Source organism: Littorina saxatilis, linkage group LG13 (genome assembly GCF_037325665.1).
Source record: "Littorina saxatilis isolate snail1 linkage group LG13, US_GU_Lsax_2.0, whole genome shotgun sequence".
Classification (NCBI taxonomy): domain Eukaryota; kingdom Metazoa; phylum Mollusca; class Gastropoda; order Littorinimorpha; family Littorinidae; genus Littorina; species Littorina saxatilis.
In genome coordinates, this window is record NC_090257.1 from 13,733,155 (window position 1) to 13,760,973 (window position 27,819).

At 44.6% G+C, this 27,819-nt stretch overlaps 1 protein-coding gene across 2 annotated transcripts in view; it reads right to left on the reverse strand.

Moving 5' to 3' along the window:
- The window catches only part of LOC138983665 (zinc finger protein ZFP2-like), a 41,959-nt gene extending 14,444 nt beyond the window's left edge, over positions 1-27,515 (reverse strand). Inside the window, exons 1-5 of one of the 2 annotated variants that reach the window (XM_070356947.1) lie at positions 27,275-27,515; positions 23,569-23,746; positions 21,031-21,472; positions 19,882-20,524; positions 8,903-9,070 (exon numbers count right to left, since the gene is read on the reverse strand). In XM_070356947.1, the coding sequence (XP_070213048.1) occupies positions 8,903-9,070; positions 19,882-20,524; positions 21,031-21,472; positions 23,569-23,723 (1,408 nt within the window). In that variant the 5' untranslated portion in view covers positions 23,724-23,746; positions 27,275-27,515. Of the gene's footprint in view, positions 1-8,902; positions 9,071-19,881; positions 20,525-21,030; positions 21,473-23,568; positions 23,747-27,141 lie in introns of both variants that reach the window. The other variant, XM_070356946.1, reaches the window with a different exon arrangement.
- Positions 27,516-27,819: the final 304 nt, after the last annotated feature.

Consider the following 27,819-nt stretch of genomic DNA (forward strand, 5'->3'; position numbering starts at 1 on the left):
ATAACTGTTCAGGCGGGTCATATTTACTAAAATTGTGCTGAAAAACATGATAATTCATCTAAAAAAAATATTTTATCAGAACTATTCATCCTAGGAAAAATCCCTGTTGTCATTCCACAACTATGGACTCCTACATCCTACATACAAAAAATCACATTCCTATGATTTAAGGGGAAGCTAAAAAACGTGTTCCTAGCAACCCATTTTGGCAGTTGGAGATTGCCGTTTCCATGGTAACGGACAGTGACGGTACTGAAAACGTTATCCGTTTTGAAATCGTATATGCCTTACCACTTCATAAACATATAACATTAGCCTATGGTAGAAGTAAATACAAATTTAGATTTTAGTGGCTCCCTTTGCCTTAACTTGTGTTTTGGCGGAGGATATATTCGAGGAGCAAGTGAAACAAACTTAATTTTGGAAGAAGTGTTTTTAGAGCTGGTTTTATATCCACTTTGTGACTTTTGGCAGAGGATCTTTCTCAGCTTGTGTAACTTCATTGTGTAAACTTGTGCGGCTGTACATTGAGGAGTGAACTGTAAGTAGATATTGTTTCTATTGTATTTGCTAGGTTTCATCCAGTCTTTAATGTGTTCTGAGCGTATGATTGATGCTTTGGTGTGCAAGTATCTGTGCGTTAGCCATTTGGTGTGTGTGACGTCATAGTCAGGTTCGTCTCGCTTGTATCGCTAGTTTCCCGCTCGAGCAGTGTTCTTTGTTTCGTAGTAGCGTTTCGCGCGCTGTGTGCATGCTGTATACGTGCTGTATGATGTCAGAGCTAGAGTAACGGGTTGTAGAGTTATGTGCCCGAAAGTTATCGGCCCGTGTCATGCTTCCATGGCTGCAGACCGTGAGGCGTGACTTGTGTCCTCAGTGATCTATTGCGTAGCGGATTAGTCCTGTCTCCCCCCTCCCTCTCTTTTCTTAGAAGTTCAGGTTTACTGTTGAATGGAAAATTTTTAAGTAAATTTTCATTTGATTAATATACTTACCCAATTCTTATGAATGCATTGACTTCAGTCCCACATGCTAGATGTCGAAAAAACCACTCAAATTACCTGCCCTTAGTAGGGTGGTAACCAAGCTAAAAGCGACGCCATAGCCGTTGCTATGGCCTGACCTTGCTCAGTTACCCACAACACCCTGCGCACCACGTGACCGCCAGCATCCGTAATAATCATTCGAGACTATTAAAAACACCCCAAGGATATAAGACAGTGGGGATGGATGGGAGGGTATTAACTATAAGAATTGGGTAAGTATATTAATCAAATGAAAATTTACTTAAAAATTTTCCATTAAATTACATATTCTTACTCCAATTCTTATGAATGCAGATTCCTCCTAAAGGTGGAGGGAAACCCCAAAACCTGGCCAAAAGCCGTGAACAAACGGAACCAAAAGCCCTAAGGCTACATCCTCTGGCAAACCCCCAAAACGCATGCGCCTCACTGCCCTACAGGGCTGAGGCCCAGAGTAAGTAGAACAAAGTCCAACGCGCTAAACAAGGGGGAGCCTCTAAACCTCGTAAAACAAGGTCCTTTGATCATGCCCACAAGAGCGCCATGAACAACAGAAGAGAGGCCTATTTGTTTCAAAACAGCTGAGATAGCCGAGACGCCGGAACCTCAAAGAAGAGGCCCAGCTGCCCAAAGCCAAAAAATGAAACAGAGGTGAAAAACCACCCGGCTTGAGAGAGGGGCGCTAAGGAGTTGCACCCCCGCTCTATATCCCCAATTGGCCAAGGAGGCCAAAAAGGAGCATACACAGATAAAGTGGAGGAACTATATGCTTCATGCCCCAAAGACCAGAGTCAGAACCCATGATCTAAAACACAAACAGCACGCCTCCAGACCCGTAAGCAGATGGGCCAACCCCTGTGCAAGCCCTGAGAGGACCTGTTGAGCGAGTCGGCCAGATCGCAGAGCTGGCCGGGGAGATATTCCCCTGAGAAAATGATTTAGTGTGAAAACCCAATCAGAATCCCTTATACTCTGTCTGACAGGGAGTGAGAACTTGCTCCTCCCAGCTAGTTCACATAAGAAGCAACAGAAGAATTGCCCGAATGCAACAGGACATGCCTGTAAATAGCCAAAAAGAAAGGCTAGTAGACTGAGAGCTACTGCTCCTAACCCCAGGCAAAAGAGAAGCCCAAGGAGTTGCGTCTACATCACAGCCTCAAGACTGCAATTGCCAGTGCAGGCCCCATCCAGACGAAAACGCATCCATAAAGCGGTCTAAGTCCGGGGGGAAACAAAGCTAGGGAAAAAACGCCCTGAGCGATCCAAAAGGATTCCAGCCACCTTCCCGCGTGGAGGAACCCACTCTGGAGGAGGACCCTCATGTCCCAGACCTGTGGGGCCGAACCCCCCCAAAAAACTTGAGGAAAGACTAGAGGGCCAGCATAGCTATCGATACCGTCCGACCGAAGATCGGGTCTAAAGACCTCGCAGAGGCCTGCTCTCGTGCCAGTCTGGCAGTGAAAAGAGCTTAAAGCCTCCCTATTCTCTCTTGTGTGAAGAACAAACCTTCCAAGAGACAAAGTCGAACAGCATGCCCAGGTAAAAACCTGGGATAAGGACAGCTCGGAATTTTGCCTGGTTACTGAGAGCACCAGGCAAAAAGCCTGGTTCAACACCAAAAGAAAGTGCAGCTGACAAGCTGATTGACCTTGAAAAAGCTCAACCAGCCCCCGAGATAGTCCAGAGACCAACACCCTCCAGAAACCGAGCCCTTTCCTGTGTGCAGAAACGCAAAAGGAAAGCTCATGTGAGAGCACAGAGGAAAATCTCAGCCAAAGCTGAAAACTCTAGCCCATGCCGACCCACCTCCCGCAGAGAGGGAGGAGACACTGAACCAAAACACCCCTTTGTAACCGGGAGCGCATAAACGCGCTGCCAGCGGTCCAATAAGGAAGGGAAAGATTCCAGCTATTGAGTAGGTTTTAACAACCCCAGAAAAAGCCTGACCCTTGCTTCCTGTAACCGGCGTGAAATCAAACCCCTTGTAAAAGAAGGAGATCACACCAAGCAAAAACAGTGTGGGCCTAAAACGTCACCGAGAAACTCCTCCGCTCGGTGACGACCCTAGCCCAAGCTGCCAGCGGCCTGGCTAAAGCCTTATCCAAGGCATCCTCCCTAACCCAAAAGAGCGTTCAGGGAGGATAAGATTGCCTATAAGAAAGCACAGAAGAGAGTCTCAGCCAAAGCAGAAAACTCTAAACCATGCCATCCTAGCTCCTCCAGAGAGGAGAGGGAGGAGTAACATCATGAAAACCCCACGTTCCCTGTGGTCTGTAAGCGAAACCAGGAAACTAGCCCCTGGCAATAAAAAAAGTCCGGATCAGACCCTGAGCCTGAAAATTCCCTGCTATCTTCTTCCGCACTAAAAGTGAGGACGAAGCAGCCTGAAACCCCGAAGCCAGCAGTTCCCTGCGTATGAAGCAGCGGGAAAGGTGTAGGCTGAAGACCACTATCCTAAGGTGCGGATCAAGCCAAAAAGTGTGGCATGTGGTAGGCAATCACCGGAGACTCAGCAAATGAAACAATTGCGAGAAAGCCTGTGAAAACCCAAAGCCATCCCGGAAGAGGAAGGAAGAGAGACACCCCCAACCTATCCGGGACAAAGTAATGTTTGTATGGGAAGCCTACAACCAGTAGGCCGCCCTACACACTCCCCCTCCTTAAACAAGGAGTCCAAATCCTAACCAGCAGTTGTGTAAAAACACAAAAGGAGGGGAGACAGGGGAGGTCGCGCACTAAACACTCCTGCCGATAACACCGCCAAGAGTGAGAATGAAAAGCGTGATCAGTCTCTGACTGCCAACCCAAACCGCCCACCTGAACAAGAGGTGGGGGGAAGAGGGGTTGGTAACTGGCACAGCTCCCTGCCTAGAAGGAGAGAGAGTGGGGAAACAAGACAAAGCCGGGCCCGGCGCGTCTTACCCCACCCGCTGTGCGAGAGAAGCATCCCAGTGCTAAGAACCAGACTACCTGGTTTGAACCACAACTCACCCCAAGTGGGGAGGGGGGTGGTCCAGCAAAGCCGTAACCCCTAGAGGGGGGAAAGACTGAAATAGAGAAACGGCCGTAAACGGCCGATCCTCACTCGTCCACCTGCCGAAGTCAAGTAGCCCTATCACTCACCCACCCCTAGGAGGGGGGGGGGGGGGGGGTGACCTATGCTGGCTAAGGACAATGACCACTGGCCAGGCGATACTGTAGCCGAGTCCCCGCAAACCATTGTGAAAACAAAGAATGGGAGACTGGAGAGAAAGAGTATGTTCTGTCTCCGCCTGCCAGAGCAACTGCTCACAGGTAGACAGCCGGCACAGCCCGTGCAGAGAACAAAACGGAGCAAAGCTCATTGTTCCTCGACCACTGTGCGAGACACCCTGCCGAGAACAAAAGAGAGTCAAGCTCATTGTTCCCCGACCGCTACCCGCGACAAGCGCGGGCAGCTAACACAGCCACCTGCCCCAAATGGAGCAGAGAACAGGGATCGCGCTAGCTTTTTAAAAAACGCGTAAGTCATACGCAACGAAACGAAAAAAACGCGTCACGGACCAATATTTTTGCGTACTACGAAAACACGTACAGACACAAACAAAACACGCACGAAAGACTTAAAGACACTCCTTACCTAAATACGGCGAGTTTTCCAGTCGAACTCCGCGCACGCCTGTCGAATAACACCCCTGCTGTCTCCAACCTTCGGGCCTTGCGAGTTTGTTTCCCGCTCTAATACGACTAGACACACTTTCCGCCTTTTGGAAGCGCGAGATGGGAGAGCAGCTAATGTCTGTTTCATTATCCGACAAGACATTATCTGGTAATACCCTCGTTACGTTCGTTTGCGATACTTCGATGCAAAAAGAAACGGACTTTAGTTTTGACGCGCAGATTTCATGTGTGTTCGAGCCCTATAGTCAGTTTCAGGATCGGGTGATTATTAAATCAGAGCAAAAGCGCTGCGTGAAGACAAGAAAAAGTTACAATATTTTTGCGTATGGCTTACGCGGCGCGGCGAAAAAAACGCGTCAGCGACTTTTAAAATGCGTCAAATACGCAAAAATCGTGCGTAAACGCGATCCCTGAAAGAAGGAGTATGTAACATAGCCTGGAAAGCCGTACATAGCACCCCCACTGTGTATGCTGGCTAAGGACAATGCCCCAGATGGGGAGGGGGGTGGCTCGTCACAGCAGTAAGAGCGACGGAGAGAGACGAACCGAAAAACGGCCGACCCCCATCCGTCCACCTGCCGTAGTCCTATAGCCCACCGCCCACCCACCCCGATAGGGGAGGAGAACGATTGTCGGGCCAGGACAATAGAGGCACAGACTGTGAAGACAGTCCAACAGCGCCCACCCAGTCCAACCCAGAGGGAGGGAAAGGGTGGAACGCTGCTCCAGCCCCCACCCGATCCTGCCCGGTGGGCGGGAAAGAGTGAGTCACTGATACCACCCCCACCCGAACGCGCCCGGAGGGCGGGAAAGGGTGGGAAGCTAACACAGCCCCCTGCCCGCAAAGGGCAGAGTGGGAACAAGCCCAGGCCGTGACTTACCGTGCCCCCCCACTCCCCCTTCCTCACGGTAAGGGGGCTGCATGACCGACCCAGCTGTGCTGAAAGCAAGCCGAGCGGCCAAAGCAGGCGGGGAGCAGGCCCCCTCTCCCAACGGAGAGAGTGCTCGCAAACAACCCAGTCTACCAGTGGCAGAAAGGACTGAACCGAACTGGCCATTTGCACCAGACGACGGTGCGAAGCAGGAGCGCCCCCCCTATCCCCCCCCATTGGCGGGGGTCTGCGTAACACACTGTGAAGTACCGGAGGTAATCAGAGTGGTTAGACGCAGGCAGGGAGCAGGCCCCCCCTCCTAAAAGGAGGGGGTGCTCGTGAACAGCCCAGAGCCACCAGAGGCAAAAAACAGGCTGAACCGAACAGGCCATTTGCACTAGACCACAGTGCGAAGCTGACGAACGAGAGGGCGGGAACCGCCGATCGCGCCTGAAACAGCTGAGAACAAAGACACAAAACATCGTTAAGTCCCCCCCAAAAGGAGGACATTGACTGATTCCTCTTACGCAGAGAAAGGGGAAAGAATAGCCACACGGCCACCCCCCCCCATCAGTCGCACCGACGACGATTCAACAATAAGTCTATAAGGAGCCTAAAGGCTGATTAACCCCAACAGGGGAAGCGAGCTGTGAAAGAACTGAACCCGCCCTCGGAGGGATAGGAACATCAAAAGAAGTGCTGTTTGACGGATCTACGACCCGCATAAAAGGCAAATCAAAGTTCTTTGGCTACTCTTAGGTTTAGCTTTCTTAACCGGGCTAAGAGCCTTGTCACCTTCCAGTCTCGCGCCAAGTTTAGCTTTGTTGTCGGCCATTTTAAGACCGGCGAAAAACAGTCACCCAGAACGAAAAACTTCTGCGTGCCTGCTCAACACAAAGCTATCAAACAAAGAAAAAGGAAAGATCTCACCAAAAGGTAGATGGACAGGTAGACCCACCAACACCAGCTAGTCTCACGGACGAGCCGGCAAGCGAAGGCCAAAAGTGAGTGACAAAAATCGACACGTCCACCGTGTGTTGTCGAAAGTCGAGAATGATTATTACGGATGCTGGCGCTCACATGGTGCGCAGGGTGTTGTGGGTAACTGAGCAAGGTCAGGCCATAGCAACGGCTATGGCGTCACTTTTAGCTTGGTTACCACCCTACTAAGGGCAGGTAATTTGAGTGGTTTTTTCGACATCTAGCATGTGGGACTGAAGTCAATGCATTCATAAGAATTGGAGTAAGAATATGTAATTTAATGTTTGTTATGTTTATGATGCATTGTTATGCATGGTGCGTTTACACTTTATTATGTTATGTATGTACTTATTATGTTTTCTTTTCTTTTTCATGTGTCAACAGACACTGCCTTCTGGTGAATGGTAAATAAAAGTCCCGTTATTGCAACCCCTGACTTGGCGTCTCAGTTGAATGTTTCCTGATCTGTGCCCCCCTTTCACTCCACCCTCCCACAGATGTATGTTTGTTATGCAATGTCAATTCAATATGGTGTACTTTTCTCTTAAAAAAATATGCACACCTGAGGCCATGATTCGGTGCCAATAATGACCTGTAGTAATCACTGAGCATTCTTGTTTTTCCAAACTAACATGACCTCTAGCCAAACTCACATAACCTCAAACAAAACATGTCAGTGATCACTGCAGGCCAGCGATCATTGCTGCAACGAATCTGGAGTTCCGATGTGCATTTTTTTCAACAACAAAAAAGGGCATTATATCGAGCGGACACTGCAGAACGTACACATCAGAGCTAATCAGGTGCTGTGATTGCTAGTCTTTCCTGGTTGGCTGCCTGTCATTGTTCGCATGACTGCACAACTCTTCCACAGTGCATACAAATCATGACAGTTATTTGTGGAATACCTCTATTCCAGACCTGGGAACCCCTGTTTTGCACTTTGAGTATTCTCAAACAAACTTGGTGTATTTTCAAAAAAATCAATCAATCAATCAATGAGTCTTATATCGCGCATATTCCGTGGGTACAGTTCTAGGCGCTCTGCAGTGATGCCGTGTGAGATGAAATTTTATACGGCCAGTAGATTGCAGCCATTTCGGCGCATATTTACCTTTCACGGCCTATTATTCCAAGTCACACGGGTATAGGTAGACAATTATTAACTGTGCCTAAGCAATTGCCAGGAAAGACCCTTTTGTCAATCGTGGGATCTTTAACGTGCACACCCAATGTAGTGTACACGAGGGGAGGTTCGGACACCGAAGAGAGTCTGCACACAAAGTTGACTCTGTGAAATAAATTTCCGCCGAACCTGGGATCGAACTCACGCTGACAGCGGCCAACTGAATACAAATCCAGCGCGCTACCAACTGAGCTATATCCCCGCTCAAAAATGAGCGTACTCCACACAGCGTTTGCACATCCATGATTAAAACATGCCTCATGCGTGTCCGTCACACCGTTAATTAAGTTTACCTATACATTTAAAACAAATGCTTTTTTCAATTTTTACTGACCAAAACTGTACCGTATTTGACGGACTACAAGCCGCGACTTTAAAAAAAACAACCCGCATTGCGGCTTATAAAAAGATGCGGCTAAGACGTTACCTAAACTTGAATAGCATTCACCTAATGGAAGTCGCCGCGGATTTTCATTTCGCTCGATTAGCGATTACCGGTACTTTATTAGCTCTCTACTCAAGACTCGGCACTTTTCTCTTTCTTTCGCGAATCTTCGTTTGTCAACAAGTCGTCGTGACAAGCGTACAGAGAAACACCGGATGTATCAGGATCTCACGCGCGCGAGATTTTGTTTTTTTGTGTCTTGCGATAGTTGGAGGAGCGAGAGCCGCCATGTTGTGTTTTCGTCTGCTCGAAATATGCGCAAAAGTCGTAAATCATCCCAAAAAAGCTTATTCCGGGCGGGACTACATGTGTGTGTTGGTTACAAATTGTGTGTGTGTGTGATATTTTTCTTCAAACTTTTTCACTTTTCTTCATTGTTTCACTTGTTTATTCTCGGAGCCGATTTCGCCAAATACCGTACTTTCGTTTGCCTGGTTGTTTTGATTGATTGACACGATCCGATTATATTTTTTTCGACGGCGGCTAATATAGTGACGTAATCATGTGCCAAAATACTGGATCGGCTTCAGGATGGGCTTGTGAAGAAAAGTAGTCTGGGAATTTTTCTCGTCGTATTTTTTTCCCACTGACCGTACTGAGCGTATTCTCGACAATCATGCGTACAAAATACGGCGAAATTGTATGGGTTCCCAGGTCTGCTATTCCCATGCCTGGTGAATCTTAACTTAATAAGAACATGTTTATGCAATATAAGAGCAGTTTGAAAACTCACCGGTGTGAGAGCGGATATGATACTTGAGGGATTTGGATTCGGTGTAGCTTGCCCCACACAGCTGGCACAGGAATGACTTCTCTCCCCTGTGACTCTGTAGGTGGCGCTTCAGCTGCTGTGACGCTGGGTATGTGGCTGGACACAAGGTGCACACATATGGTCGTTCACCTGAAGCAAGGCAAGTGACTTCTGTGTCAAAATACATACAGTGGACCTCCAAATATCAAGGAGGAGGTCATAAACAGAAAATCAGAAAAACAGGGTCTTAAAGTTACTGTCCTTGACACTTCAAGGTACACAGAGCCCCTAGGGCTTTCAGTCATGCCTCAGGCATCTATCCATTTGAAATTGGTCTGGGTGGCCGAGTGGTAAACGCACTTGCCTCGGAAGCGAGAAGTTGCGAGTTCGACCCTGGGTCAGGGCGTTAGCAATTTTCTCCCCTCTTTCCTAACCTAGGTGGTGGGTTCAAGTGCTAGTCTTTCGGATGAGACGAAAAACCGAGGTCCCTTCGTGTACATTACATTGGGGTGTGCACGTTAAAGATCCCACGATTGACAAAAGGGTCTTTCCTGGCAAAATTGTATAGGCATAGATAAAAATGTCCACCAAATACCCGTGTGACTTGGAATAAAGGCCGTGAAAGGTGAATGCTCGCCCTAATAGGCTTGAGGTTTGCTGGCCGATGTGAATCAAAAATTTTAATAATAAATTTTCATTTGATTAATATACTTACCCAACTCACATATAGCAATTAACCCTGGTTCAGTGCTGGTAACGCTGTACGCGTCCCCTTGGTAACAAGGGAGACCACTCTAAAAAAGAGTGACCAATACCCATAAGGCCAGACCCAAACTGAGTCTTCCTTCCGTATGCGCGCGCATACGCCGCCATTTATCATTCTAAACGAAGCCCAACTCACTTCTTTTTTAGAACTCCATACCCCCACAGCGGGGAGGCGGGAGGGAATAAACGATGTGAGTTGGGTAAGTTTGTTTGTTTGTTTGTTTATTTGTTGCTTAACGTCCAGCCGACTACGCAGAGCCATATCAGGACGAGGAAGGGGGGGATGAAGGGGGCCACTTGTCAAGCGATTCCTGTTTACAAATGCACTAACCCATTACTTGTGTCCCAGCAGGCTTTAGTAAAACTAAATTAATACCTACTGGAAGATTACCAGTTTCCAGTATGTTAAAATAGGCTTAACCTATCTACTGCTGGACTTACATCAGAACACTAACAGATTAAACTATACATGAATCGCGAGACAAGCGGCAAGAGAAGAGATTTTTGGAAAAAATACAGGTGAATGAGCAAGAAGGCAGAAAAAAGAAAAGAATTCATGAAGAAAAAGAGAGCATGACAGGAAAGAGGAACCAAAAATCTACCTAACAGCAAACTAGAAAGCTCCTGCGGTTCCAAAAACAGGAGGGGCTTTTAATTTCATAACCGCAGTGCCCCACTGCGGGAAGTTGGGTAAGTATATTAATCAAATGAAAATTTATTATTAAAATTTTTGATTAAATTACATATCTTACCCAACTCACATATATAGCAGATTGCTACTAAAGGTGGAGGGCACTTAACCCCATCCGGAAAAGAGAATCTATCCTGCCGCTACTCTAGCAGGTAACGCAGAACTGCATCCTGTCTCAAAGCAGCGACATCTATGAGATAGACATCAATGAAAACATCTATAGAAAGCCAGTAAACCGACTCAAGAACTTCTGCCAGGCGACCAAATCGAAGAACAGCTAGAGAGGAAGCCCAATCTCTTGCCTCATGAGACCTGGCTGTAGTAAAGGGCAAGACCGCCCTGACGCCACCTGACTAACTCTGCCAGTCCAGACAAAAGCTTGTCCCACTATGGTGGAAGACCAATTGGCTAACGAGACTTTCGAGATATCTTACACCAACCCAAGTTGAGTGAGATAAAACAAAGTTTCTGAGTTTCCAATCGAGTGTGCAGAGTCCGTAAAAGAAAACTGGTGAGGGCTCTAACAGGACAGATATGTACATCAGAATCTCCAGGAGCAAGAAACTTGCTCAAGACCTACGGGATCTCTGAGCCAAATCCAGAGTTGAGGCCGAAGCCCCGGAGCGTCTCAAAAATTCCCGTACAGTAGACACTCATGTGGCTCGAGTATGAGAAAAAACGGCGCCCACTTGCCAGCCTTAAGAGGCCTGGTAACCAAGATTGTACGGGCCCCTACTATGCGACCGGTAGGCCGCTCAAAGTAAAATCAAGTGTATTGCTCTTCCATGCTTCGGGATCCGGAAACCGGAAGAAGAACATAAGCAAAAGGCGATAGTACCAAGAGGCAAAAACTTCTAACAGAGGCTTAGAACTACAAACCACCCGAAGGCGTAGAAGCGCGTGTTGGGGTAGAGTCCACTCTGAGTGGACATTCTTGACCAACAGAATTAGAGAGCCCGCCAAATCAATGAGCCCCTCATGACTTTCTTTCTTTATTTGGTATTTAACGTCGTTTTCAACCATACAAGGTTATATCGCGACGGGGAAAGGGGGGGGATGGGATAGAGCCAGTGTCTTGTTAATTGTTTCTTGTTCACAAAAGCACTAATCAAAAAATTGCTCCAGGGGCTTGCAACGTAGTACAATATATGACCTTACTGGGAGAATGCAAGTTTCCAGTACAAAGGACTTAACATTTCTTACATACTGCTTGACTAAAATCTTTACAAACATTGACTATATTCTATACAAGAAACACTTAACAAGGGTAAAAGGAGAAACAGAATCCGTTTGTCGCCTCTTACGACATGCTGGGGAGCATCGGGTAAATTCTTCCCCCTAACCCGCGGGGGGACCCCTCATGATGGTACTTCGCTGCTAATAAGATCCCGTGTTGGTAAAACCACATCAGAAACACTCATGCTCAATGAGGAAGCAAAAGGGAGTGAGAGACCCCCTTGCTTAATGAAATAAAGCACCACTGTGGTGTTGTCTGCTTGACTCAACACAAGTTCTAGCCCTTTATTTGATTGATTAAAGCCCAGCAGAACACAAAGGGCCATATCAAAGCTGTACAGCCTTAGCCATCTAATGTGTCCCAGACCTGCAATTCCAGTTCCCACCTGGAGTAAAGGGCTTCTAGAAAGGGCCGCTTGTCTCCTCAAGAGATCAAAACGGCCAAAAATTCATTTGACTAGAATAGAACCCTGAAATCAACCAAAATGTAGCCACTTCCGATCTATTTTGTATCAAAATGTGGAAGTAACCTCCATACAATCTATGTAAGAGACCCAAAAGGAAGGGCCCAGTGCCTCCCTCCATAAAGTGGGAGTCCTAATCACCACCAGCCGCTGTGGTAAAACACAAAGGCGGAAAGAAGGGTGATGCCGAGCACTAAAACTCCAGTTGACATCACTGCCGAGAGTGTGCGAGAAAGCGTGCTTTAGTGTGTGTGCCCTGACCCCACCGCTAACTTGCCCCCAGGGGAAAGAGAGGTGAGAATTTGGCCAAAGCACTGTCACGAAGGAGAGAGTATGGAGATAAAAGATAAAGCCGAGACGGCGAGCCTGGAGCTTTTCTTTTGATAACAAAGCCAAGGCCTGCCATACGCTTTCCTTTTGCTGTGAGCTTCTCTTTGTTAGAGAAGAGTCCGCGTGCCTAGAAGCGGACTCGAAAAGAGAACCTTCAAGCAAAGAAGAGATTAAGGTCTCGCCAAAAGAACAAAATTTTAGGTAGAGACCTACTCCCAGGAGAACAGCAAAGCTACATCATTTGTATCTGCGTCCTGACGGAACACAAAGATATCCAGAAAGAACATAACCGCACAAGAGAGAGACCAATGAAAGACTTGTTCAAAGGCGATAATCGTAAAGAAGAGAGGCCACAATCTTCCACAGCCAGGAGATCCTTGTTCTTACAGACAGACAGATTCTCCTTGCTATAAACATCCAAATGGATGTCCACCAAATCCGGGGAACCCAGAAGCGGTTCCGTGGACAGAACTAAGTTCTTAGGCTTGGAGTTAACCAAGGCCTACGGATAGCGCTCAGCAAGTGATGCGCTATTTGAGTAGGTGACGCAAGCTAAAGCAACGCCGCAGCAGGTACCTAGCCAAGCGCTGCCCACAAAGGAAGTGGTGACAAAAGAGACTCGTTAGAAAAAACTTCCACAAGTTCAAACGCCACCAATGAAGAATCCAAGAACTTAACTTTCGAGGATTTTCTTAGAAAGCTCAAATCAGCTGAAAATGATGCGAACCACGGCCAAGCTGAAGCAGGAGCTTCCCCATGAGATGCCAGCAAAGGCAGAGGTGGGGCAAAAACATCATATGAGTTCACAGAATGTTCCTGAGAAGGAGCAAAACACGCCAAAAATGATGGAGTAGACAAACGGCAGATGACGATGCTACTGCTAAACCCTTCAGGGAAATAACATGTAGTAACCTCTGCTGCCAGAGCTACCAAATATGGCAGCTTAACTGAAAGACGAAAAGAGACATCTCCATCTGCCTCAAAAGCTTCGTCTTCCATATCCTCATCATCCTGTTCAGTAGCATCCCAACAAACTTAGAAAGGATGAGAACCGGAAACCAATCCCGAAGAGGCAACACCTGCCGAAACCGGGAAAGGTTGGGAAAAAATTCCCAAAAGCCGGAACTCCGTGAACGGATCCTCCATCCACCTGCCTCATGCCAGCTGCAAGACTGGAAGAGGAAGTGGATGTAGCCTGTGTAACAGCAGAGGAACCGCAGTAGCAGAACCGGAAGCCGAAGGCTGATGAGTGCCGACTACCAACACCACAGTGTTAACGGCAGAAGGCTATACCATTCAGCAACCGGAAGACACAGCCGCAAAAGCGGAAGCGGAACCGGCAGTTGATTGGTAAGCATCAGAACCAACCGGAGTCATAGAAATGCAACCGGAAGATCCTGTTGTCCTACTACCGTAAGTAGCGGACACATGCGGAACTAGGTGTCTTCCCCCAAAGAGGAAGCACCTTAGTCAGTATCCCCATCATGCTTGGCCTCGCAATCCGGAAGCTGACCCCCGGAATGACTACCATAGGCATAGCCAACCGGGGAGACAGCTTTACTGACAACTTCCTGCCCCCAGGGCGGAAGCGGAAGCTGTACACTCTCACCGCCGCCTGGAGGCAGGGCTGAGTGCACCAGACCTTCCGTTCGCTCGACAGGGCTCCTATCCTCCACTGACCTACCGACGGCACGGTGGGGGCCAGCCAAGAGATAGGAACTTTTCACCCCCGCGGATCAGGCTAGGGGCTACTTTCTCCTGACGACGCGCCACGCTTTGGCCGGAGAACCCGGTTACTAGCGAAGCAAACATACCTCCAGAATGTAAAGGCACGCCGGAAGACGAACCACCCGAAGGCGGAAAGAGGAAGTCCCCATCATCCTGCGAAGCATGTACCTCTGCCCGTGTGACGCAGCCGCAGGAGACGGTCGAACCTTGGCTAACGATGACACATCCGCAACACCGGAAGGCAAAGCACGGAGTTCCGCCCTCGTGGACGAAACTTCCGTCGCCAACGAAGAAACCTGCAAACTGAGAGACAGAAGCAACGCAGCTACGTCTGCAGACGCCAAACCGGGAACCACAGGGGAAGCATCTCCTATCACAGGTTTATCAACATGCGAGATCTTGTCAACAGACTTAGCAGACAAAATGGAAATAGCAGGTAAAACTACCAAAACATCCACACATTTCTTAGAAAGAGGTTCCAACACAGACACGACCGCTTGGCCGGTTAGTTTAGCTTTTTTAGAAACTTTCTTTGGCGGAGAGGACACAGCAGCTCCTGTAAGGAGTTGACCTCTTCTTAGCATTGTCGGCCATGCATAAAAACGACTCACGAAACATTTTTTGACAAAATATTTGCAAGTCCAAAATGCGACCAAAAATGCTGCCAAAATTCAGGAAAACAAAAGGAACGACCTCACCTCAACATAGTTGTGAAGTCCAGACGAAGAGTAAACCAAGAGGACGAAACAAAGTCCAAGAGACTAAGTCCCAAAGGCTGAAAACACCCGGAGCGTACAGAAAATGCGACCAGCTCGACTGAGCGCTGAGTTTGGAATGATACAAATGGCGGCGTATGCGCGCGCATACGGAAGGAAGACTCAGTTTGGGTCTGGCCTTATGGGTATTGGTCACTCTTTTTTAAGAGTGGTCTCCCTTGTTACCAAGGGGACGCGTACAGCGTTACCAGCACTGAACCAGGGTTAATTGCTATAATGTGAGTTGGGTAAGATATGTAATTTAATGCGTGATATATTGTGTAAAAAATTCCATCTCACACGGCAGAAATTAATATGTAAAGCGCTTAGAGAACGTCAAGCGCTATATAAATCTTCCCATACAATACAAAAATTCTACCAAGGTTCATTGACTTTCTTGCAAAGAGTCAAAAACTGCACATTTTTTATGAATTAATTTTCATCATTGTCCAGGCAAGAAAGCGTGGTCACATCAGGTCCCGCATATGAACTATAATTCTGTCAAAAGCCTACATGAAAGTCTACTAGTCTCGGCGAGAGGGAGAATTCTTTCTATCTTGGGTACTTTACTTCAAGACATTAGCGGAGTTAAGCCTGACTCCGTTAGGAAAATAATAACGTAGTGGTAGTCAAGGGTTGTCAAGATTCGGTAATTTCAGTGCCTTGAGGGAATTCAGAGGAGTCACGATGATGTGATAAGTGCGAAAGAAAACATGTCACGTATTTGTGAAAAGTATATGAATGGAAGCTGACTCCGTAAGGAAAATAGTAGCACTACTGGTACTCAAGGGTTGCGCAACCGGGTCAAAGGTTAAGGCCTCCTAATTGCGAGACCGTTGCCACAGGCTGTAAAACTAGGCAAGTTAACGGTCTGCAGGTAGTAAGCGTGACATCGTCCTTACGGAGTCAGCCTTCCATTCAAAGACTTTTCGCAAGTACAGTAGAACCCCTCCCTAGCGACCTTGAAAATGTTGACAAAAATCGGTCCTTATGGAGGGGGGTCCTTACAGAGGGAGGGGGCGGGGCCACAAAGAAAGTCACCTCAGATTATCTTAAAAAAAGAAAACAGAGAAGTTTGAGTTGCTGACGACCGTTTCCTCAAGCAAACTGCTTCGATTTCATGTTTGACATTGTCGATGGTGTCCACCAGTTCTGGTGCATGTTTCAATGCAAAAAGAGTTAGTTTCTGAGCAAGCATTTCTTTACAGCAGTCCCTGCAATGATGAAGGCCCTCCGAGAAAGAGAGTGAAAAATCGGCCACTGTTCTCAGCATCGCGTATCTGTGTGTAACCTCTTTCATTGAAAAGATACTCTTGTTTCCCTGCAGCCTTGACCAGTGAGTCGGTTACCTAATCTGTGAACCCTTCAGTTGTGTTGCTTTGTCAAAAGTTAGACACAGTCAACTAGTTTTGCTCTGAGTGAACAGTGCAGCTGGCCTCAATTAGCCGGTGACACCTCTCTGGCCACAGCACCAAACAGTACATGGCTGGGGAGAGAGAGAGAGAGAGAGAGAGAGAGAGAGAGAGAGAGAGAGGGGGGGGGGGGGGTAGCTGGCTAAACTCAGTGGGGTGTCCGGTGTCACTGAAGTCAGCAGGAAGAGCATTGGAGAGAAATAGAGAGGTGTACTCTTCCAAACATCAGTTGTCAGCGCTTAGGGTAGTCAGTGAGGGAGAGTGAGAGCGGTTTGTGTACAGTCCGACTGAAGAGTGAAAAGTCACTGCCACAAGATCGGCATGCAGTCAATGAAGCCAGACAAGAAGAATGATTATGACATGCGGCTCTATCTGCTGGTTTTTTATTCAAACTGGTTTTCAACGCTTATTCTCACAAAGCATCTGCACACCTGCCTCTGCCTCTGTGCTGTGTTTGTGTGGCTGCTTTTGAATGATGTCAGTGCATGGTGAGTGCGTTCACTGCCTTGTCACCACTTCCCCACCTTTTTCAGAATGTTTTCTTGGAGTTGGACAATTCTTTGAATTTGCGATTTTCCAACATCAAGACTTTTTGCAATCGCGATGGCAGTTTCTCCCTTTTTGTGTCTGTTCACAACATTCACTCGATTCTCGAGAGTTAAATATTTTCTTTTCTTTGTAGACGCCATGTCGATCTCCACTGCTCTTCTGTCCAAAGACTGTCTATTCTGACTGAATTGAACGGTGTGTGTTGGTCACGTGAGTTTGTTTTCTCGATGATTGGTTTGTGATGTTTACTCAGCCCACCCAACCATCACACCTCTCAGCGGTTAATTAGTGCCTTTGCTTACGCAAGACGGTTATAACTGGTTATAACCGGTTTGTCAGTGATGCGTTACGCTGACTGAGTCTTGGCTTTGTCTGACAAAGTCGTTACACAAGCTGTTAGGTCGGTCCTTAGACGTTAGAGCGGGGTGGTCGCTACACTGGTGACAACTATATAAGGAAACACATCGGTTAAAAAAAAAAGGGTCGTTGTGGCGGGGTAGTCCTTAGAGAGGGGGGTCGTTGTGAGGGGTTCTACTGTATGTGACATGGTCCGGGCCCTCGCATTATCACATCATCGTTACTCCTCTGAATTCCCTTTCAGCACTGAATGTACCGGGTCTCAGCAACCCTCATACCTGTCAAGTCTTACGTTTTTCGCGTAATTCTTACGGAATTTTTATGTTTTTCAAGTCTTACGGCGTATGCCGAAGATCTTATGGTTTTTACAAAACAATTTGGTCAAATAAAAAAAAGATCGCAAAGGTTCGTCCGAGAACAAAGTACCAGCTACAATATCTGACTGAGTACTGTGCGACCACGCTTGACCACACGCGACCTCAAATTAAAGCAGTTACATGTACTATTGTTGTTGTTCTCGGTATCTTCAAGGTATTTTCTCACGTTGTGCAAAGTTTTAAGCCATAGGAATGAAAATAAGGGAGTTGTGATGCATTTTCGAAGAGCTAGCGACTGAAAGTGAAAGCAGCCGGATTCCTGTCACATTCGATCATGTCCGATTTGTTTTTAGAACTAAAGCATTTACATGTAATATTTTTGTTGTTCTAGTATCTACACAGTATTTTCTCACGTTGTACCAAGTGTGAAGCCATATAAATAAAAATAAGGGCGTTATGATGCATTTTCGTAGAGCTAGAGAGCAAAAGTTGGCACAGGATGTTTGTCACAACCAATCATATATACGACTTGTTTATAGAACATGCGCGACCTCAAACTAAAGTATTTACATGTCATATTTTTATTGATCTGGTATTTGTCCTTGATTGTTGAGACACACATGAGTTTCTGGCTTGTAACTTGTGTGTTTTACATGTTCTGTTTGGCTAAAATGTTCTCTTTTTGCACATTGTGGTGGGGGTTTCCATTCATGATTGAATCACTGTGCTCAATGAATAAATGTTGTTAAAACACACTTGTCTTGTGCCTTTACTATCCTGTGGTGTTTTTGTGCATTCTGGTCAAATTTTTGTGAGGGGTGTAAATGTGTGTCTGGTTGGAAGTGTACAGTCTTTGTACAATTTAGGTGATTCTCGGTACAATTTATATTTAACCATGCTTTGCATTTCAAAATTACATAAAAGAGTGCAGTTCAGTATTGAGAAAAGTGTGTTTTTCTTATTATGTGTGAAATAAGGCTGATTGCTTGTTTTTGTGTGTGTGTGTGTGTGCATGTATTTAGTTCTTGTGGTGATTAATCTAACGACTTCTGCAATTTTGCACGTTGTCTTATGCTTTTTAGTGCAAACTTATGGTTTTGTGAGCAAAATCTTGTGGTGAGAGTCCACAAGAGCTTGACTACTGCTACGGTACTATCTTCCTAACGGGGGCATGCTGAATTCCTCTTTTCTTTCTTTTTCTTTCTTTATTTGGTGTTTAACGTCGTTTTCAACCGTTCAAGGTTATATCGCGACGGGGAAAGGGGGGAGATGGGACTGAATTCCTCTATTGTGTTTGATTACATAAGGCCAAAAAAAATAATAGGTGTGGTTACGGTAACATAGCCAAAAAAAATAGGGTAGGCAGGTAGGCAATCACTTTTTTTTTTTTTTTTACTTTTTTTTCTAATGTGTACAAATTAAACCTACTTGACAGGGAAATAAGTGTGCGACTCGGGCACTTTCGCTTTCATTGCGTTTTCTGCACTCGTTTACTTGTTTTTTGGGGTATTTTTTTGACAAATGTAATAAAAAGTTATAGGGTCGGCCCCAAAAAATAGGGTAGGTCGGGTTACCGTAACCACACCTATTTTTTTTTTAGGCCTAAGACAATTGTAAACGATGGCATGTGGGTCCATTTTGGCATACTGCACACAGCCTTCAGCCCCAGAAAATGATCAAGGGAAATGTTGATGCATTTTGGCGAGAGATGTGAACTGACAAACCGCATACAGTTTCGTTTGGCTAGCAACACTTAAGGTATGTGTAGTCATCTGTGAGATAGTTGTACAAAGCTTTCGACTGTTTAGATTGTAATCTGCGTCAAAGGCAAATCGTTGCCACAGAAAGGCTGTGACCTGCACTGCATCTTTAAAAGGGAGGGAGTCTTAAATTGGGAGGTCTTAAAAGGGGGGTTCAATTGTATTAGCATACAACCCTTGACCCCAAGGAAGGCAAGTGACTTCTATGTGAACATACACATAAGTACAGTTGTCAGGCTAATCAAGAGCTGCAATAGTCACTGTCTTTTCGTCTTATTATGCAAAGCATCTCTCCAAGCACCCATCAAGTACACCTCAAACTGGAACAAGATTCTCATTGTTAGAAAAATTACACTGACAATGATGCAGAGTACAGGGAAACAAAACTCCAAATCTGTCTTCAGTCAGCTTACAAGCCTAATCTGACCTAAAATATATAACCATCATTCATGATGTTAAATTCAGCCACTGTAATGCATGGCTCATATTCCATTTTTGCCCTTACCAAAGAACATAATCCAGCAATATTGATCAAGAGTTGAAGAATGAACCACAACATCATTGCACAAACTTGCTTCTAACGTAAGCAGGCCTCACCTGAGTGTGTCAGTAAGTGACGATTCAGGTTACACAGCTGGTGAAAGGACATGCCACACTCAGAACAGGTGAAAGGCTTATCCCCTGTGTGCACTCGCATGTGCACTCGCAGACTTGACTGCTCAAAAAAGGCCAGCGGACATTGCTCACACTTGAACTTGCGCTCTAGAGTGTGTCTCCAGATGTGAGTGGTAAACTTCTTGTAGAGGATAAACTCTGCCCGACACTGAGTGCATTGGAAACATGCAGCAATGTTCACAAGGTCTCCATGCTGCGACTCTACGTGCCGCCTGGCTTGATTTGCTCGGGTGAAGGCAATGTTGCACACGGCACATCCATATGGCTGCTGACCTGAATGCTTCCTCATGTGAGCATCCAGGCTTCCCTTCAGCCTGAAAGTCATGCGGCACTCCACACAAGAGTACGACCGGTCCTTCCCATAGTCTTCTGCATGGATCTTGCTATGACGCTTTAGCCTGTAAGCTTCTTTGAAAGTGGCATCACAATGCTTGCAATTAAATTTTGTCTGAGTTTTTTCTTTGGGTTTGCGACCACGTTTCTTGCCTTTAATGATCCGAGGTTTGGTTATAGTGTTTGCATCTGTGAGCTCTGAATCTCCTGGATCAAAGAGTGAAGGCAGGGACTGAAAAAAAGTAGACAATAATGAATACTTTAGTCTTTATCACAAAAGAGTTAACAAGGGTCAGTCAATGGTGTATATATGAGAATAACAAACAAACTGACAAACAAACATGAAGATGCTTAACGCCTTTTGTGACGTCAATCATAATTTCACTAAAATGAAGACAGATTTTTAGACAGATCTTACGGTATTAAGATAATTTTTGCTGACTATGAAGTATGCCTCATGGAAACTATCTCCACAACAGATGTTTGATCTCAAATCACATGTTAAGGCCACTGTAAACAGGATGAGCACTTAGACTGAATATTACTCTGTAACTTTAAGTACTGTATGCAACAACTCTGGCACATACCTTTCTGATGGTCTTTACGAAACCAGATCTCTCAATATGTGAAACTGTATTCAGTGTGGCACTGAAGTAGAACAGCTGTTACCAGCTAAAATTACCATTACCAGCAGAAGAGCTCTAATACTGCAGTCATTAGGACCAGTTCAGAACTCACCTCATCCGTGCTGGCCTCTTCGTCAAACTTGACTGGAAGAGCCTGAGGGTCTTCTCCGACGCCAGACCAGAGACCAGCATCTCCTATATCTTCCTCTTCAACCTTGACCTTCTCCTCCTTGACCTCCACCAGCTCAGCTTGCTGAGTCTTGACATCCAGCAGCTCTGTCAAAGGTTTGTATGCACGTTTTGTTGCTGCAGACTTTGTTCGTCTTCTGTTCTGCCTCCTGCCATCCTGCACTGGCTCTACCCTGGTTGTTTCTGCTACCTGGGCAGCAGACTTAGCTCTACACTTTGTGATGCGTGTGGCGGTATAAGGCTGTATGGAGTGGGCAGAGTCAGTGGCAGCGTTGCACCGGGAGCACAGGTAGAGGGGGAGGGGGTTGTTGCAGGTCACACACTGCTGCCGCTCTCTCACTACCCCCAGCTCTGTCCTCTCGTAACTGCAAGTCACAAGTCAATCAAGAACAAAATGTATATCACTGGAAATAAATAAATGTTCGCATCTAACTTTGTGTCTTAAAATTTCTTACATATATATATATATAATTCATAATGTGATTGCCTCCCTTTTTCCTTTTAAGGGGGCTGCCTCCTTGTGAGATAGTTTCGGTTGCAACAAAAAATTGCGTAGCAATAGGGGACATAAGCGGGCCTCCGTTAGAAAGATAGAACCATAGTGGTTGTCAAGGGGATGATACCCCAACGCGGGTAAGAGAGAGATCAAAACTTAGTGCCGAAAGGGACATCAGAGGAGGAACGATGATGTGATAAGTTTTTTTTTGTTTTTTTTTGTAAAATTAATTGTGTAGGTAAACTGCAAAGCCTGGTCACCACTCGCTATCCTCTTTCTCTTCTTTCCCTGATCCCTATTCTCTTCTGTCACTCCTCTTTCTTTCTCTCTCTTTTTCTCATTATCTTTTTTGTATTATCTGTTTATATGCGCATGTGTAAATGATATGGCTGAGACGGTTTCAATTGGACATTTGCTATTGTCGTTATCCTATGTGAAAAAAAAAGAAAAAAAAAGAAATTAAAAAAAAACCAAAAAAAAACAATGATGTGATAAGTGGGAGGGGGAACATGTCATGATTTATGAAAAGAACAGGAATGGAAGCCGACTCCGTAAGGAAGATAGTACCCTTACTGGTACTCAAGAGTTGCGCAAGTTGTGCAACCGGGTCAAAGGTTACGGCCTTCCAGTCTCGAGAGCTTTGCCACAGGGCGTAAAACTAGGCAAGTTAACGGTCTGCAGGTAGTAAGCGTGTCCGAGTCAGCCGTCCAGTCAAGTACTTTTCACAAGTACTCGACATGTTTCGGGCCTCACACTTATCACATCACCGTCACTTCTCTGAGGTCCCTTGCGGCACCGAATTTACAGACTTTCTCCCTAACCCGTGTTGGAAGACCGTAAGCTCTTACCCGGTTGCACAACTTATGCAACCCTTGACTACCTTCTTAACGGAGGCCGCAGGCTTAACTCTTCTTTTGTCTCGTTCATCAACTCTCACTGATGGTCACAGAGTCAGGATGCTGTAATGGTTTATTGATGTAGTGAATGGGGTGTTGCAGGTAGCTCTGTTTCTTCCTTGGGGATGAAGCTACCAGGGGAAGGGATTGTGTTGGAGGTGCGGGTAGAGGGGTAGCCCTCCCGGTGCTCCCCCTTGGACCTCCCTAGTCTAGGACCCTGGGTCTTCGCGAGGTGGCCATTGTGGCGTAATCCCTCCGGACTAGCATAACGTTTCCCTATCCCAAGACCGACCGTGCGTGGTCTATGACCACATCCTCTACGAGGTGACCCTATCAACTAGGCAGCGCAAGCCCCTAGGCGAAACACGGCGGATCTAGAGGAGAGAACCTCGATAAAAAATTTGAGCTGCCATGAAGACGGAGCATGTTGGCTGAGGACAGCGGGCAGACCTGTGCCGACACCCATCTACAGGAGAAAACCAGGCATGCACGCATCAAACCCAACATGGCCATACAAAAACGATGTAGTGATTGTGTCGTTTACATCAACATTACGCAATTTTCTTGACGTGGACATGAGGATGTTCGGACAAAATGACACCAAATCTCTTGGTTTTAATCGAGCACCAATTGGATGCACACTTTTGCATTCTTTTTGTACACGCATGTTTAGCTTTAGAAACATTTTAGTTTTCTCTCTTTTAATTTGTAACGCTCCGGGGGAGGGTTAATATTTAGGTACAGGTCTATCAAAACAGTTGTTTAAACTAAACTTGATCCCACAGAAAAAGTTCATAAATTTCATAAGAGAAGGCTAAACAACTTCATGACAACAAAGAAAGAAAGAAACGTGCACACACACACGAAGGCCTGTTAATTTTTTATTTAGCCTAACCTCACACTTGCTTTGGCACAAAGGGTTGTCATGTGAGCAATTCACAATTTAATTAAAGCTCTGAGATAAACCTCTTTATATTAACAGAGGCACATTGGGGTCAAAGCCTGCAAAAGTGAGTGGAGCTCTAATTTTTGTCAGATCATCATTCAAACATTCACTTAATTGACTCACAGCTGTAACAGAAAGGCTGCAATTTCTGAATCATTGGAGAGTTTACGCGCTGTTCCGACAGCTCTCCACTGTTGCAATACTGCAGTGCTGAGAGAGATGAGTGCCGCATGTTCTGCTGTTGGTGATGAAGCAATGTGATGTGCCATGCCTGCCATCCAGCCTTGACACACCAGTAGTTCTATCAGCAGTGGAAACCAGCAAAAGGGAGACAAAACAAATTATTAGTTTTTGTAGTAACTTGCCCTTCGACAAGCAGAATAAGGGGACACACACACACACGCATATATATGGCCCAAAGTCAGAATAGGTGTCCATTTTTGTGACATACAAAATCAATTTTAAAAATGAACATTTTCTTTGTTTTGAAAATAGAGATGTATTTTAGAGCATAAATACGCAAGGAACAGCTATGATTTAAGAAAACTCATGTTTGATCACTTCACAGATTCAGGTTTAAAAGTTTGCAGGAGTTCATAACTTCACACCGTCACAAAATTTAGACTTGTTAAATCATTGTTGCTACATGTATTGGGTCTGTTTTAGACATCTGAGCAAATTGCTACAGCAAATTACTTTGCATTTCAAGCAAGTTAAACTTGTTTTGGCCACGCATGATGCAGATGTGAACTCCATAAATGGGAAGTTCATAACTTCACATAATTTACTTTTATTGGTATAATACATTTAATTTATACAGGCAGGAAACAATTTGTTTTGTTTTTTAATCTGAAAAAGGTGAGCTGGAACATGAAGGTAATTTTTGAAGATGAAGTGTGGAGAAGATTTTTTGGTTATCTGTATTATTTATAGAAATTAATATTGTCACAATTTTTTCACAGCAAATATTGGCATAAGTTATCATTAAATCTACAATTTTGCTGTTTTTGTGCAAAATGTGCTTGAAAAGTACCATCAAAAGGATTTCAATACACCAAAATGTTTGTCTGACTCAAAGAGTTGGCAGAAACTGAAAGTATTTTTAGAATGTCCTAGGAGTTCATAACTTCACACCGTGACATCACAAACTATGGCTAATTCAAACCAAAGTAAGAAAGTGCATATGTCATCTTATTTTCTCTCCAGCTACTCTTTGTAATCAACATACAACTAAGTAATAAAAGTAAAACATTTGTGAAAACAAACGATAACAAAAATCATAAAATGTGAGCGTGCGCATAACTTCACAAGAATTTTTGTTATGTTGGTCTCTAGTACAGTTACTGTACAATATATTTGCAAAACAATGACAAACTGAGAACACAGAGTTATAGTATAGGCTAAAGCTGCACTTATATTACAAAATCAGATTTTAATTGCCAAAATAAAACAAATTGTTTGAAACTTGTGAAAGTTCATAACTTCACATCAATCACACATTTATACTAAAATAACTAACTAAAGTCTCTTGCAAATAATTCTAAACAACTTAATGATTTACTTAACCAAACTCAGTCATGAAAACTGTTACCGAAATCATTATTTAGTTAGTGTTTATGTCAGCTGACTGTGTGTTCATAACTTCACATCATTTATTTAACTGAAAAGCTACGTACCAAAATCTGCTGGTAAATTAAAATAAAAATGACATCAAACTGTAACAGCCTACTCTGGAGAAGAGCAGCACATCATTTGAGGTAGTGATTTAGTGTAGTAAATTAATTATTGTGTATAAATCATACTCATGGCATGTGTTCATAACTTCACACCGTGGGGCTGAGGGTCAGTTGATGTGAAGTTATGTACACCGTGCAGTCAACCCAGATTCATGCTGGAATTATCAAAATGTAATTTTGAGGGTTGATATTCAGAAAACTTCTTACAAAATGTCCAGATAAAGTCAAATGTACTCTTTTGCTATTAACAAGGCATTATTTTAAACACGCCCTTGAAAAATGAGCTTGAGTTATGTGAAGTTATGAACTTCATGACAAAACGGCTAAGTACTTCAGAAAGAAACAGTCAGCAGCCAGTAGATTCTTTTTGTGATGAAAATCATGGTACAGTGTAATTTGGAAACTGAAAATAGTCATTTTACATATATTTTGGGTTTTGACATGAGTTAGTAACTCTCACATAAAAATAGTTCGCAAGACACAGAGAAAATGGCTAACTAAAGCATACTGCTTGACTTTAGTGACAAAAATTGCTTAGTATCTAAATCTAATGTACTTTTATATGCAAAATTGCTGTTCCACTACAACCTTAACTTTCATGGCTAGCATTTAAGGACAAAAAACACTCTCAGTGGAGATAGTAGGAAAGTTCATAACTTTCTCACAAGAATTTTTTATTTCTCAATTACTCAAACACCAATGAATGAACTTGATGCAAACTTTCAGTGTGACTGCTGCTAGTGGATCCAAATGCATTACAAAGCTAGGTGTTCCCCAACCAGTCAATTTACTCTTTTTATAAGGCAAAAGGTTGGAAAGTTCATAACTCTTTTTTCACAAGAAAATCTGCACGTAAACTTCAAACTACTTTTGAACATGCAAAAACAAGTCAAACAACCCTTTTTATGTTTTATACCTCTGCAAAACATACTGTAAAATACTTTTTTACAAAAATATATCAGGTTTCAATCTTTAATTATTATTTAGAGCTGATCAGTGAACAAAAATGAAGTCTTACGGAAATAGTTATGAACTTTCTGTGAAATTTTGTCTCCCCATTTTCTGCAGGCTCACTGACAAAATTCAAAAACTTTGCTTTGTCAAAGGTACATTTGAGTTTTACTGGCTCAGTGAAAAGTCATTCATGACATTCTGTCCCATAAATATGACAGAGTAGACCATGTTTCAATATGCTGTAAGGTCATGTCACAAAAAATGGCCAAAATGTAGTGCTGCTGACTTCAGATAATGGCGACATTTTCATTAAAAACAACAACTGAGCACACAATGTTTCTCTAGGTGTGTACTTCATACTTTTTTTTACAAGTCTCATTAATCTTTACAAGGATTTTATTTTTCTTTGATGTACAAATCAGGTTAGAGCCAAGGTTGCACAGCTATTTCAGCTGTGGACACCATTTCAGACTTAAGGCCATATATACTCCCCTTCATGGTTGATGAAAGACAAAACAAGACAAGCTTAGATAATTTAACTGATGTGACATAATCTGGAAACAGAAGATCAAAGATTCAGATCATTCTTGCAAAGGCAAGTGGGTGGCATGTACATCATGGTAAGTGCAGACAGGGACCTATAACATGTAAAACATGTGACATGTATCTGTTGCACCATTCCTCTCAGCCAAGCAAAAAAACATTGAAGAACTCCTGAAGAAGGAAGAATAGAAGAAAACGGGATAGGCAGGGAAGAAGAAGGCGGGTTTATAGTTATACAGAACAATATATTATAATCATAATACAGTTGGAAGGGTATCACTATCAGGATTCCTCTTTCGTGTTCAATATTTTCGGTTTTGGCGTGTCCCAAAATAGGCCCCCTCGCCCACCCATCCCAGCTTTATCTTTTTTGTCTGGGGGCTTGAAGGTGCCATTTCTCACACAGTGAAACACTAGTACCGGGTACCATTATGCTTCAAGTTCTAGTGGATCGAAGTCGAACCTTCCGCCTGTGGTCGAACGTTGTCCAGGTATACAGTTGATGCGGCATGCACTCTCTTCACTACACAAATTAAACACATACACACCCACAACGTTACCATTCGGTGCTGGCAATCTAATTCATTACTGCTTACTCGTGATAGCTGCAATGATCTTGCTCACTGTTCTTCACTCCTAATTGATAAACAGCACCCCAGAAACAGAAAGCTGATCTCTCTGTTGCTATGTTGTCAGTAATGGATGTGTGTACGCTAGTCTGCATCAGACAGACACATACTCAAAATCTTTCAGCTGGCCATAATTACACTCTTATAAGCTCCTTGAGAAAATGCGAGAGTGTTTTGATCACTCTACACTGACACCAGACATAAGGGGCGAAACTAAGTTCCTAGCTTTAGCTGTTTGGATGAGCCTTTCTGTCTTTTTACCTAACTATACAGAAATGGACAATTTCATGCAAGGGAACTTCACTGACCGAATTAGAGACATGATTTGGATAAGATGTCGCACTGCAGTCTTCGAAAATGTAACATAATTATATAAACGAACAAAACGCGAAAAAACAGCCTCACCTTTTTAAATTGGGTTTGTGGTTTGCTGATGGAGAATGGCATAGCCTTGCCTGGTGTACAAATGGCCAAATACATAAGGAGAATGTACATTTTTGAACAGATGCTAT